The sequence below is a fragment of the Sinocyclocheilus rhinocerous genome, unplaced genomic scaffold (genome assembly GCF_001515625.1).
Source record: "Sinocyclocheilus rhinocerous isolate Xijiao unplaced genomic scaffold, SAMN03320098_v1.1 scaffold1285, whole genome shotgun sequence".
Lineage (NCBI taxonomy): Eukaryota > Metazoa > Chordata > Actinopteri > Cypriniformes > Cyprinidae > Sinocyclocheilus > Sinocyclocheilus rhinocerous.
In genome coordinates this window covers 268,473-281,300 of record NW_015645559.1, presented here as the reverse complement: position 1 = coordinate 281,300, position 12,828 = coordinate 268,473, and the positions used below count along the sequence as shown (strand labels likewise).

Here is a 12,828-nt window from a genome sequence, read left to right as displayed (position 1 = left end):
TTTACAATAAAATATGGTACAATTAATTATTAATACAGGTTAATGTTAGTTTATTACTTGAAATGTGAAAATGTATATGTAGAAATTAGCATTGGGCAAAATTAAATGCTGTAAAAGTATTGCTTTTGGGATACCTAATGCATTCAGTAATGTTAACAAGAGATCTTATTGTAAACTGTTACCTAAATATTTTAACAAAATATCACACATAACATGCTGTATACTTAATATACCCTATACACTATGCTGCTTCACAACTTGCTGTGGCGCATTTAGCTCGAGCCGACCGGATTCAGACTGTATGTTCATCAATGAACGGGGAGGGGGCGCTGTTTCCACCAAATATACATAACATCGTTTGTTTTATTTTAATAAAGTTATATTTCAATGTAATAAATAAATTACATGAACACACAACGTATAATATATAATATAATATAATATAATATAATCAGTTCACTGATAGGGGGCGTGGTTTCTAAAAAATGAGACTGTCCAACCTACCAGGTTGAAAACTACCAGGTAATGTTTATTTGAGTGCAGGTAAGGTTTATGTGGAAAAATAATATGTTATGAAATCCTTGCAGTAGTATTACAAATGCAAAGGGTTTTGTCTGGTGGGAACAGAAGTTATGATGAAATATTGGTAACACTTTACAATAAAATATGGTACAATTAATTATTAATACAGGTTAATGTTAGTTTATTACTTGAAATGTGAAAATGTATATGTAGAAATTAGCATTGGGCAAAATTAAATGCTCTAAAAGTATTGCTTTTGGGATACCTAATGCATTCAGTAATGTTAACAAGACCTTATTGTAAACTGTTACCTAAATATTTTAACAAAATATCACACATAACATGCTGTATACTTAATATACCAGCATGTACAAAAAAAATATGACTGATAAGACCTAATAGCTTAATAGCCTTAGATATCATTTAATACACATGTGTGTTCAATAAAATCATTAGGCTTTTGAGAAGCTGGAATAACATTCAGTAATTAATTATCCATAACAGTCAATCTGAAAGTACAGTATGTCAATCTCACAATTTAAGGTCAGGGCGTGTGTCCTTTCAATAGGTCAACGCTCTCTTCAAAATGAGTGAGAAAAGGCCTAAGGCGAGTTCAGTTCACCTGAACCTGAATAAGGTTAAGTCAGGGAGTGATAAGGTGATTTCTTAATTACAGAAAATCCCTTTAACTCTTTCTGAATGGCTGGAAGTCCTGCTGTCTCAGGTTGGCTAATGGCAAGAATAGCTGCTCTTCAGGGGGAAAATCCTCCCACCGCCTCCATGTCCAACCTGAGAAAGAAAGAACTAATGAATCTGAAGCTTGCAGTGAAATACTGCAGCAATACTGCTGCTGCTTGGCATATGGGCAGATACAGTCAAATAACTAAAAATGAATCACTCATTTTTCAGTATTAGCTACACTCATATAATAAATTGATGTCTAATACTAAATAAACTAATTTATACTTGGTCACTACTTACTCATAGAAATCATACATACGACATAGAAATCCAAAGCACATGATTTGGTTTTATACAGTGCATGACTATGTAAATATCAAGTAAATCTACAGATACTTTTGCTGCCATACTTTGTTTTGAATATCGACATATAGTCTGGCTCACACTGGTGTTTATTCTGGCCAAAAAGCACCCATTTAGATATTAAAAGTGTGCCTAAACAAAATATAAAGTCACCGATTCTTATTACAAATAATTGAATATCACTCCAACTGATTATGTCAAATTGTATGATTATAACTGATGGATATAATTAAGAAGGTCAAGACTTTGAAGTTGGGACAGAGATTACTTGTGTGTAGATCTACTTTTATTTCTATGTTAATGTCATCTTAATTAATAGTTTGTCTAACATATCTATTACTTTTAACATAAAAAACATGGGATTTGCTTTTAGTGCTTTATAAAAAGCCACGTCATCATTATCTTATACTGTATTCAAAAAACATTTTAATATTTGCTCAAAACTGCTAAAACCTGTTGTAATGGTGACTGCCAAGTTGGCGTGAGACAGGCAATAGTCTCACATGACAGATTTTTATCACTATCATGAATGATCTGTGGGTGGGCCATCTGGGCCTGAGACTACACAGGCAACAACACATTCAAAGAAATGGTTTACCTTCATTCTTCTCTGGCTCCAAATTAACTGGTTCAGCTGAGAAAGACCTGTCCATTTCTCCCTGCATGAAGATTGTGACATAATGGTAGTTTTCCTCCAATCTGATGGAGTTGACGACTGATCCAAAGCGAAGGTTCTTCAGTCGGACACCAGCTTCCTCCATCACCTCTCTCTGGGCACATTCCTCCCAAGTTTCTCTGATAATTGAGATTAATTTACGTGCAACCCATGTGTATTAATGCACTGAGGCATAAGAAAAGTTAACGAATAAGCAGGAATTAGAGAGAATTTGTTGATACATTAGTAAAAGACCACATTGATGCATTTTTGTGACAGTAAACTCACCCGAATTCAATGTGACCTCCTGGTAACTGGTAGGTGCCTTTCCCAACTCTAGTTTTTCTTTTTCCTAACAGGACACATCCTGGATTGGAGGAGTCTGTCACAAGAACCCCAAGTCCCACTCCAGGACGTTTGAGGATGGGTTTTCCATTTTGAACGGCCTTAGACATTGTATTTAAACTGTGTTAAAACAGACAAACAGTTATATAGCAGTAGTCCAAATTTTATGTCTGCTGAATCCGTATGACCTAAAGTATTTACCTGGAGTACCATCTAACTTGAAGTTCTAACCTTTCAATAAAAAAATAGGAATAATAAAATCACTCCTTTTTTTTATTTTACAGAGTAAAATTGTGCATTTTTATTGTTTTACATAAAGACATTGAGATATTGTGAGAAAAGGTGGAGGAATCATTATTGTGTAAAAAAAAAAAAAGACTGATGTCTATGCACAGTTCAATTGATGTAGGCTACACCGTAGAAACAAATGTATTTTTTTGTTATAGCATGTCAAAAGTCATACCTAGAACTTGACAAGGTGGTGAAAATATTAATAGATCTGCTTAATTGTGATTTGTGGCTTAAACACCATTTTTGAATGATAGGTACATGATTCAATAACTTGACACAACGCACAAAAGTACACTCACTTGCTGCCATCTACTGGCGTAAGTATGAAAAGAGTCACTGAAGGAATCTTTTTGCTGAGCAGACTGAAAAGACTCGAGAGGGAAGGACGTGCAATGCTGGGGATCCGCATAAGCATAATTAAGCAACACTTTACTGGAAATCACATCATGGTCTAAACGTACCTATATCTTACTTGGTAGATGAGTCTCCTACCAGAAAGCACACCTTTCACGATCTGGTTGAAGCTTGTGCACTATGAGATGTACAAATTTGACAAATTAAATCATCTTAATTCCCAAAAGAAAGCAAATCGTTGTCACAGTAAACACGTGAATTGATTTGAATAGTAATGTTTGGTTCACGGGGAAGGAAATAGCCAGCTGCGATTCTCAAAGTGGAGTTGCGCAGTTGACGCACGTCCTGACGCAGGCGCGTGCAGTCATTTGTGTTTGTGCTGCGCTGATTGTGCACAGAGCAACATGGCGACGTCCCTGATCTGTGGCCGGTTGTCCGCTGGACTGTGGAATTCCGGCCCAAGGACGACTTTAAGCTCGGCAGCTAGGGTCAGTTTTGCGTACACACATCAGATAACTATATCCGACTGTCATTTGTGAAGTGGCTTGCTTTTTTGACCACTTTTAGTGACACCAAGTGGGCGATTCTCCTTTGACTTTAGCCTTCAGGCTAGCTGCCTGTCATTATTACTAATGCTTAGATTTGCAAACCTATTCATTTTCTACTGAGCGGATGCTCTTTTGGAGTTAGGCAGATTTAGGTTAAATTCTGTCTGGGAGCTTAATGTGTTTGTTTGTTTGTTTATATGGTTATCATACACACTGTACATGTCATCTGGGGTTCCGAGTTAACTTTGACCTACATGGACAGTCTGTTTTGTTTCACTTCAGTGTTTCTGTTCAACTCTAGTGCCTGCTGGTTAATAAAATTAACTCTTAAACCACTCAGAACTGCAAATATGCCTGTTGTAATTAACAAAATGTTAGTATTCTTTACTGTAAACCTTCCTGAATCATAAATGTCTTTTGTTTGGTCATTAGAAGGTTGTACCCTTGAGTAAGACACCCAAGTCGCTCCATAAAGGACTATTCCTATATTGAGTGTACTCTGGATTACAGCAAAATATTAATCAGTCATTAATTCATCAGTTAATCATCTTTATATTGCTGGTACAGACAGTTCGTTTCAATAGACATAATGATTCCACATATTCTAATATCCCACATATTATTAAAAGACTCCACTAAAGTCAGTTAAGTATTAATCTATGGCGCAAGGGAAAGGGAAAGTCCTTTTCCTTGTAAAGCTGAGACTTTGCTTGTTCATGTTTCCATTTGTGAATTACATTTAGCAATCTACAAAAGTTAGTGTTTGCAGTGTAAATATGACCATGGCTTTGTTGCAACAGTATCGCTTGTTGAGTCTCGTTTGCCAGAATTTATTTGTGTTGGATTTAATTAGCATTTTCTCTCTTAACTTTCGATTACCAGGTGCTTGGTGGGACATCGGGTCTATTTGGTAATCATGGGAACCAGCCGTCTCCAATGCTGTCAGTGCAGCAGCAGAGGAACCTCTCCCTGCATGAATACACGAGCATCGGGCTGCTGAAGGAAGCGGGCATCTCTGTGCCCACAGGTTTGGTGGCCAGCACACCTGATGAGGCTTATGCTGTTGCCAAGCAGATCGGTAAGAACACATGAACGTATGCTGGGCACTAATTGAGGAAAGTCGACAATATTTATCCTCAAAGGAATGCAGGCTGCATAACTGTTCCATAACATATGCACACCGACTCAGTTGTATTTTCCACTGTTTACATATTTTTCACATTGGAATGATCTTGAGTAGTATTTCAACACAGCGTATATACATTTAGGGAATGCCATTGGCAATGCCTTTACGCAGGTCCGATTACAGTGTTTTGAACAGGACTGCCAGATTACCCTATTTTAAGGGTCTTGAATTCACTGTGTGTTTGTGTTTCAGCTGTTGTGCTGTTCTCACACACACTGCAGGCTAAACATAGATTTGCGCCACCTCTGGAGAATGTGGCTGGCCTAAACTTTAATCTAACTGTCAGCATATAGGCAGCACCCGCACAGACCCGTGATGGACAGGCAGTGCTGTTAGCTGGAATAAAGGAGGGTAGGGTGTCACAAGCAAGGGACTAGCTTTAGACTGAGAAACATGCACACTAGAGAATGGGTTTAAGTGACCCATTAGTTTGAATCTTGGTGTGTCTCAGATCTGAATAAAATTGGATTTTACTCTTTAACTTACTGTTTCCAAATGAATAGCCTAATCATTTGCTGTGCATTTCATTTCTGGTAAATGCACTGAACTGTACATTCAGGGTTGCAAAAAGTAGGAGTGTTTTATCTGCAAAATTGCAACATGGTCAAAGTTGGAAATATCTATAGTTTCACAATGCCAAATCAGCGGTTTAATAGCATTCTGTGGGGCACTTCCCTTTTTCAGTGCTCCAACATGGTACAACTTTAAAAGGGTAAGTCGTCCATTCGTCCAAAGCTGAAAATTCTGTCAGTATTTACTCACCCTCTTGATGTCTAAACCTCCTGTGACAGATGTTCTGTGGAGGTTCATCAGAACATTCATGCTGCTGTTTTCCATACATTGAAAGCAACCATGAAAAGGGACTTAACAATTCCAGAAAAAAAGATAAAAAACGTAATATTGTCAAATATTATTGCAAATTAAAATAACTTTAGTATTAATGTATTTTTAATGTAATTTATTTCTGTGATGGCAAAGCTGAATTTTTTAGCAGTCATTATTCCAGTCTTCAGTTCCACATGATCTCTTGGAAATTATTCTAGTATGATGATTTGGTGCTTAGGAAACATTTCTTATTATTACCAATGTTGAAAACAGTTGTGCTGCTTAATATTTTTATTGTCAACCATAATACACAGTTTTAGGATTTGTTGATGTATAGAAAGTTTAGAAGAACAGCATTTATTTCAAATAGAAAGTTTTTGTAACATTATAAATGTCTTTATTATGCTGAATATTAATTTATTAAAACATCACTGCCTTAAACTTGTACAACTTGTAGTGTAATGAAGAACAGTCAAATTCAAGCCATTAGGCATAAAAAAGGCAGCATAATCATTTAGCCTAATATTTCCTTGTTAGGTTGGGTCTTATGGGTTTGGAACAAAATGAGGGTGAGTAAATTAATAAAAAATTTTTATCAATACCATTTTTGTATTAATAAAATGCATAGTTCTGTCTGTTTATTGAAAAGTTAGCTTGTAAAATTACAACTCCCAGTTTAAATTGTATAAAACTCCACCTTATTGTTTTTACTAAACAGGCGGAATTGAGTGCCTTCCTAAATCATTCTTATTGGCGTCACACGTCTGTTGTTTTCAACTGGTTAAGCAGTTTAAATCCAAGTGAATTAAAACGATTTAATCCTTCCTGGTCTGTTATGTGCCATTACATTTATCATAACAATCAGGTCCAGCCTTTTGTAAGCCTGTTCTGTGTGTCTGTACAGCAGATCTGTGCAGGTTTCGAGACTGTAGCTAATTACAGTGTGACTCACTGGTTGAGGATGCAGCAGCTCTGTAGTGAATTTTTCATCTCTGTCAATTTATGTGCTGTTTGTTTGTTTGAGCAAGGCCGTGTGTTTTGTGTACTTCTGTGTCTGTTTGGTTGGCATTATTCAAGGTTTTTCTCTTTCTTGTTTATTCTTTCTCTTTTTTTTCAGGCTCTAAAGACCTGGTGGTGAAAGCCCAAGTGTTGGCGGGTGGTCGAGGCAAAGGCACTTTTGAGGGAGGATTGAAAGGCGGTGTCAGAATCGTTTACTCGTGAGTGTTTGTGCTTACTTTATTGTTCATCGCTTTATTACTTTTCCAATTTTCCCTTTGTCTTCTCACTCGCTTTGTGTCTGCAGGCCAGAGGAAGCGAGAGATATCTCCTCTAAGATGATTGGCAAGAAGCTGTTCACTAAGCAGACAGGAGAGGCAGGGCGGATCTGTAACCAGGTGTTTATCTGCGAGCGCAGATACCCACGCCGAGAGTATTATTTTGCCATCACCATGGAGAGGTCCTTCCAGGTGAGAGGTCACGGACTGGGCCATTACTGCATGGTTTATCTATGAAACTGCTTTGCATATGTGCATTCAAGTACAAAGTCTTTTTACAATCGTTCAAAAATGACATCACCACTTTATGTGCTGCAGTAAGCAGAATGGCCAGTACTTTTACTGTGGCGTGACCTGAAATGTCAGCACTTTACTGGTTTCACCGGCCCTGAAAATGATATGGGTTCTACTCCACCCCCTACAGGGCCCTGTGCTGATTGGCAGTTCTCAGGGGGGCGTGAACATTGAGGATGTAGCTGCAGAGAATCCTGATGCTATTGTGAAAGAGCCTATTGATATCATGCAGGGAATAAAGATGGATCAGGCTATTAAGGTGAGGTGCAGAGTATTACTATATATAGACAGTTCCCATACTGACCCCTGCATGAAAAATGTTTTTATTCTTTTTTTTTTCTCTCTCTCTCTCAGGTGGCAGAGAAGATGGGTTTCCCCCCTGCATTGATCAATGAAGCTGCAGAAAACATGTTGAAACTTTATGATGTGTTCATCAAGTATGATGCATCTATGGTGGAGATCAACCCAATGGTGGAGGATTCATCTGGAATTGGTACCCTAAAACAGACACCTTATACTTTATATACATTATGTACACATTAAACAACCCCAGTCCTAGAGCTGCACAATCAATATTGCAATATGGATTTTTGGATAAGGCAATTCAATAAAATAATTATTTGTGTTAAGTTAAATGTGACACTGTGCTCATTTACTTTTGTGCAGCTCAAGATCTGGTGTTTGTTTCAGCTTATTAGAATGTGTGGGTAATTTGTGTTGGCTTTAACAGTGTTAGTGCAGAAAAACAATGCATGGTCAGTTTTTCAAATGCTGTCCACCTTTATAATCCATAACAGGCCCATAGTTTCATGCATTCATAGATGTTTTCTTCTGTGCTTTGCAGTGATGTGTATGGATGCTAAGATCAACTTTGACTCAAACGCTGCCTATAGACAGAAGAAAGTGTTCGACATGCGAGACTGGACCCAGGAGGATGCCAGAGACAGACAGGCAGCCACAGCAGACCTCAACTACATCGGCCTAGACGGCACTATTGGCTGTCTGGGTCAGTACAAAAGCCCACAACCATCCATTAGAGAAACAATATCACAGCACTGAGTGGACAATTCAAAAATGAAACCCACATATCAGCATTTTTTTATATTTTAACATTTCTAAATAAAGAATTAGAACTAAAGATCTTTATATTTACATTACATTTTGCACTTTCAGTAAACTTTCTGTGTTGATGCAATTTGTACCATTTTGACTAGTTTGAATATGTGTATGTGTAAACAATACATATGATGTCACCTGTGTTTAGTCAATGGGGCTGGACTTGCTATGGCCACCATGGACATCATTAAACTACATGGTGGAACACCTGCTAACTTCCTGGATGTTGGAGGCGGAGCCACTGCACAGCAGGTGACGGAGGCCTTCAAGCTCATCACCTCTGATAAAAAGGTAATATCATGATCAAGGGAATTACATTGGCTCCTGTTCTTATTGCCGCTCTTTTATCACATCTCTTATGCCAGAAAGTATTCAGTGTTTTTCTGTGTTCTCTGTAACAGGTCCAAGCTATTTTGGTGAACATCTTTGGTGGCATCATGCGGTGTGATGTCATTGCACAGGGCATTATCATGGCTGTCACTGACTTAGAACTGAAAATCCCCATCGTAGTGCGGTTACAAGGTGAGAGAGACCGAGCTTAATACTATGATTATGATTGATGGTGCGGGTGACTTTGATTAATGGAGAGGTGAAGGGGATAGTTTGAAACCCATTAAAAATATTTTCAGTTCCCATACTTTATTTAAAAGGGTGCTGATCTGAAAAACTGAATCATATTATCAGTTATACCCAAAAGAACAAGCACTTCAGGTTTCCTTAGAAAATCACATGAACAGGACACAAAGGCTTATCAGAGGTTATTCATTAAATAAAATGATTATAGTAGATATAGATTTTTCTAGTTACACACTATTTTAAAAGCATGTCATCGGTTAAATGTTGCTATTGTATAAAGTAAAACTTGCTTGCAACTTGCTAGCTATTATGATATTGAAATTGTTTGTTTCTTTTTTTATTATTATTAACCGGTTCACAGATTGGTCAGAACGCTTCTTAGAATTCTTTAGAGAAGAAGTCTGAATTTGATAAATTATTGAAAACACTTATCCAGTAAGTGCAGACGGCTAGAAAGGTCATGGAAAAGTCCTGGAAATTCATTAGTGAAAAACTGTGAGAACACTGTACTGTCTATATCAATAAAAGGTAGCACAAATCCCCCAAGAAGACCTGGAACGTCTGGGAGAGAGGAAATATTGACAGAAGGGTGACAGAAAGAAAAAAAGGTGTCTGGAAAGGGATATTTGTGCAGGTGGCTCATGTTTTCTGTCCTTCATCTCACTCTCATCACGCTTGTCTGATATCCAGGAACAAGAGTGGACGATGCCAAGGCTCTGATCGCTGCCAGCCCTCTGAAGATCCTGGCCTGTGATGATCTGGACGAGGCAGCCAAAATGGTGCGTTTCTCTTATTTATGCATGCATATGGGCAAATTGAAACTGACATGGTGTGGAAATGGAGAGATCAATCTGCCCATCATGGTTCAGGAATCAAATTGATAGTCCAAAGAAATATGAGGTTTTAAAGGAGTTGTTCACCCAAAAACGAAAAATCTGTCATCGTTTAGTCACCCCTCAGTTGTTCCAAACTCATATCACTTTCTTGAGAGATGGGACAAAACTTCCCACAACTTTACCTGCCATTAATGTTTAAAATGGCAGCATTTAAATCCTTTTTTTTTTTTTTTGGGAGAATAAAGAATAAAAATTCACATGCATAAGAAAAAATGGTTTTACAACACTTCACAACAAGGTTCAATTCATTAATTAGTTAGTTTTATAATATTAATTTCTACATATATTCATATTTCAAGTTATAAATAAAAAAATAAATACATAATACGTCTTTCAAGTATAAATTATAAATGGCGTTAATGTATTATGAATAAACAAACAAATCAAACAAATAAATTATGAATAAATTCATCTAGATTAATAAATGCTGTGTAAAACAAATGCTGTTCATTGTTAATTCATGCTACCTAATCCAATAACTAACGGTAACAAATTGCACCTGTGTTAATTAAAAAGGGGAAAGTGTACAAAAGGAAAAATGAAAGCAAATGTTGCCGTCAAATAGAATCAAAGCAAATCTCATTTTTATACAATGACTATACAAACCAGATTTCCAGCTACAAGCAATTTGTCTTTCCTCCCTGAATGCGGAACCACTGTATGATTACGACAGCCATGCAGAACATACTGTTTTTTTATGTACCGTTATGTACAGCTTTTTTTTTTACAATCAACAATCATCACTTTTTGCATTTTACTATTAAAATTTAGGTCACTGTGTTATAATTAAGATGATCATAATTAAAGGTCAACTCTGAAATATTTACCATACCTTTCTCAATCTTTTTCTCTAGGTTGTAAAGCTTTCTGAAATTGTATCGCTGGCCAAAGAGGCCCAGGTTGATGTCAAGTTCCAGCTGCCCATCTAACAGAGCAAACCTACAAGCCACATCACTATTCACACCATCTTATATGAACTAAATCTAAGCCACTTGAGCTTGTCTAGTCTCAGACCTCCAGTAGAGTTCTCCACAACCCCGTGTCCTGATCAAGCTTCTGTCATCTCTCGTTTGTGTCTCTCTGCGGTTCCCCGTTCCTTCTGTCTCATCAGTGCTTTCATATTGTAAAAGCACATGTGTATCTGCATGGTGCAACTTTCATTTCATGCAAATCAACCTCACCCAGTGCAGAGCCCATCAAACCAATCCACTGACATACTGTTGGGTTTTTTGGTTCCATTGGTTTAGATCGGGTCAGTGTTACTGCCTACTGTTGTTTGTTTCGTCAATGTTATTGTTCGTTTGATTTCTTAAGTGGAGGATGTATTTATGTGGGACTGTATTTATACTGTTGAAATGTACTTGGAGATCCGACTCTTTGGATAAAGAATGTCTCGGACACACTGGTCCTATCTTTTGCCACATATATATATACACACAGTGTCATTAAAAGAAAATCCCACCCCCTCTTTCTTCATCCCTCCCTCCCTTCCTTCTGTTTTCCGGCGGGAGTGAGTGTCGCTGCAGGATGTCTTCTCTGTTCTCCTGAAGAGAAATGCACCATTTCCCTTTTAAGTAAACGCACAAGCACTCACATGGAATATGTGTGTTATTGGTGTTCTCTCAGTCTGACATGGAGCCACCGGTGCAGCGGCTGCAGTACTGACAATAAAAATACTGAAGCGTCTCCGAGGATGATGTTTGATTCCACTCAAAGGCTCTGTCACTGTCTTATTTTTGAAATGTAGAACATGTACTTCTTTGACAAAGTAAGTCCCTTGAATCGTCTTTCATGTTAGAGTGGGTCCTGTAGTGAGAATTCAACTTTCTATAAAGGAAAGTGCTCTGAATGTGGCAGCTCACAGTTTGAGGTCTGTAATACCTCAACCATCCAGTTGCATTCCTGTTCATCTCGATGGCAGATGCCCAGCTGGTGCAGGACCTCCTGAAAGTATGATATATGATTTATGTTTCAAATATTAGATTTGTGTCTAAAACTGCACTTGGTAAAATTACAAATGACTTGCTTCTAGCACCTGACTAAGGATGCATTTCAGTGCTTAGATCGATTTTAGTGCAGTGTTTGACATCATAGATCATGACATACTGTTAGATAGATTACAGAATAACATTGGTATTCAGGAACAGGCATTAAGATGGTTTAGATCAGGGGTGCAAAACACAGTTCCTGGTGGGCTACAGCCCTGCAGAGTTTAGTTTCAGCTAATGAAGTCCTTTAGGCCTGTTTGCAAACTACATGATATATGTGTTGGATCAGAGTTGGAACTAAACTCTGCAGGGCTTGGCCCTCCAGGAATTGGGTTGTTTATATCCTACCTGTCCTACACTTACCATTTTGTCTCTGTAAATGAGGACGCATCTAACCTTACAGTGGTAAAATATGAAGTGCTGCAAGGATCTGTGTTAGGCCCTCTGCTGTTTTCATATACAGGTGCATCTCAATAAATTAGAATGTCGTGAATTGGTGGGTTTTTGTTAAATGTGAGCCAAAATCATCACAATTAAAAGAACCAAAGACTTAAACTACTTCAGTCTGTGTGCATTGAATTTATTTAATACACGAGTTTCACAATTTCAGTTGAATTACTGAAATAAATGAACTTTTACACGACATTCTAATTTATTGAGATGCACCTGTATATGCTGCCTCTTGGAAAAACTATGAGAAAACATTGGATTAGTTTCCACTGTTGTGCTGATGATACTGAGCTATATATTTCTTTAAAGTTAACACAGCTTTTTAAAAATATTAAAGACTAAATTGCTTATGGGCGAAATAGCCTATGCCATATTTGTTTATTTTTAGTCAGTCACCAAACTGAGCTTGAACTTCCTTTAAGAGTCTTAAAAATATTAATTACTTGCAAAACATCTGCTGTACA

The 12,828-nt window shown here is 37.5% G+C and overlaps 2 protein-coding genes across 4 annotated transcripts; one reads left to right on the top strand and one right to left on the bottom strand.

The window, feature by feature from the left end:
- Positions 1 to 894: 894 nt before the first annotated feature.
- Positions 895 to 3,400, bottom strand: LOC107706649 (probable 8-oxo-dGTP diphosphatase NUDT15). Of its 3 annotated transcripts, none has more exons than XM_016510419.1 (4): positions 3,330 to 3,400; positions 2,510 to 2,686; positions 2,165 to 2,361; positions 895 to 1,311 (listed from the first exon to the last, which is right to left on the bottom strand). In XM_016510419.1, the coding sequence occupies exons 2-4, from the start codon at positions 2,674 to 2,676 to the stop codon at positions 1,208 to 1,210; spliced, it is 468 nt and encodes a 155-aa protein (XP_016365905.1). In that variant the 5' UTR covers positions 2,677 to 2,686; positions 3,330 to 3,400; the 3' UTR covers positions 895 to 1,207. The 3 variants fall into 3 exon arrangements, with proteins under 3 accessions (XP_016365905.1, XP_016365904.1, XP_016365906.1); XM_016510418.1 differs by having other exon boundaries at positions 2,510 to 2,691; positions 3,319 to 3,389; XM_016510420.1 differs by having other exon boundaries at positions 3,319 to 3,381.
- A 148-nt stretch (positions 3,401 to 3,548) lies between these two features.
- Positions 3,549 to 11,585, top strand: LOC107706648 (succinyl-CoA ligase [ADP-forming] subunit beta, mitochondrial-like). Its single transcript, XM_016510417.1, has 11 exons — positions 3,549 to 3,699; positions 4,642 to 4,837; positions 6,888 to 6,987; positions 7,074 to 7,236; positions 7,469 to 7,597; positions 7,693 to 7,831; positions 8,183 to 8,344; positions 8,603 to 8,745; positions 8,856 to 8,976; positions 9,721 to 9,809; positions 10,781 to 11,585. Exons 1-11 carry the CDS (start codon positions 3,616 to 3,618, stop codon positions 10,853 to 10,855), a joined length of 1,401 nt encoding a protein of 466 aa, XP_016365903.1. The 5' UTR covers positions 3,549 to 3,615; the 3' UTR covers positions 10,856 to 11,585.
- Positions 11,586 to 12,828: the final 1,243 nt, after the last annotated feature.

Coding starts and splice junctions, on each gene's coding strand:
- LOC107706649 (XM_016510419.1), bottom strand. CDS start 2,676: ATGTCTAAGGCCGTTCAAAATGGAAAACCCATCCTCAAACGTCCTGGA. Junction 2,362..2,509: donor GGAGGTCACATTGAATTCGG/GTGAGTTTACTG, acceptor CTCAATTATCAG/AGAAACTTGGGAGGAATGTG. Junction 1,312..2,164: donor GGAGCCAGAGAAGAATGAAG/GTAAACCATTTC, acceptor TTTCTTTCTCAG/GTTGGACATGGAGGCGGTGG.
- LOC107706648 (XM_016510417.1), top strand. CDS start 3,616: ATGGCGACGTCCCTGATCTGTGGCCGGTTGTCCGCTGGACTGTGGAAT. Junction 3,700..4,641: donor CTTTAAGCTCGGCAGCTAGG/GTCAGTTTTGCG, acceptor TTCGATTACCAG/GTGCTTGGTGGGACATCGGG. Junction 8,977..9,720: donor CATCGTAGTGCGGTTACAAG/GTGAGAGAGACC, acceptor TCTGATATCCAG/GAACAAGAGTGGACGATGCC.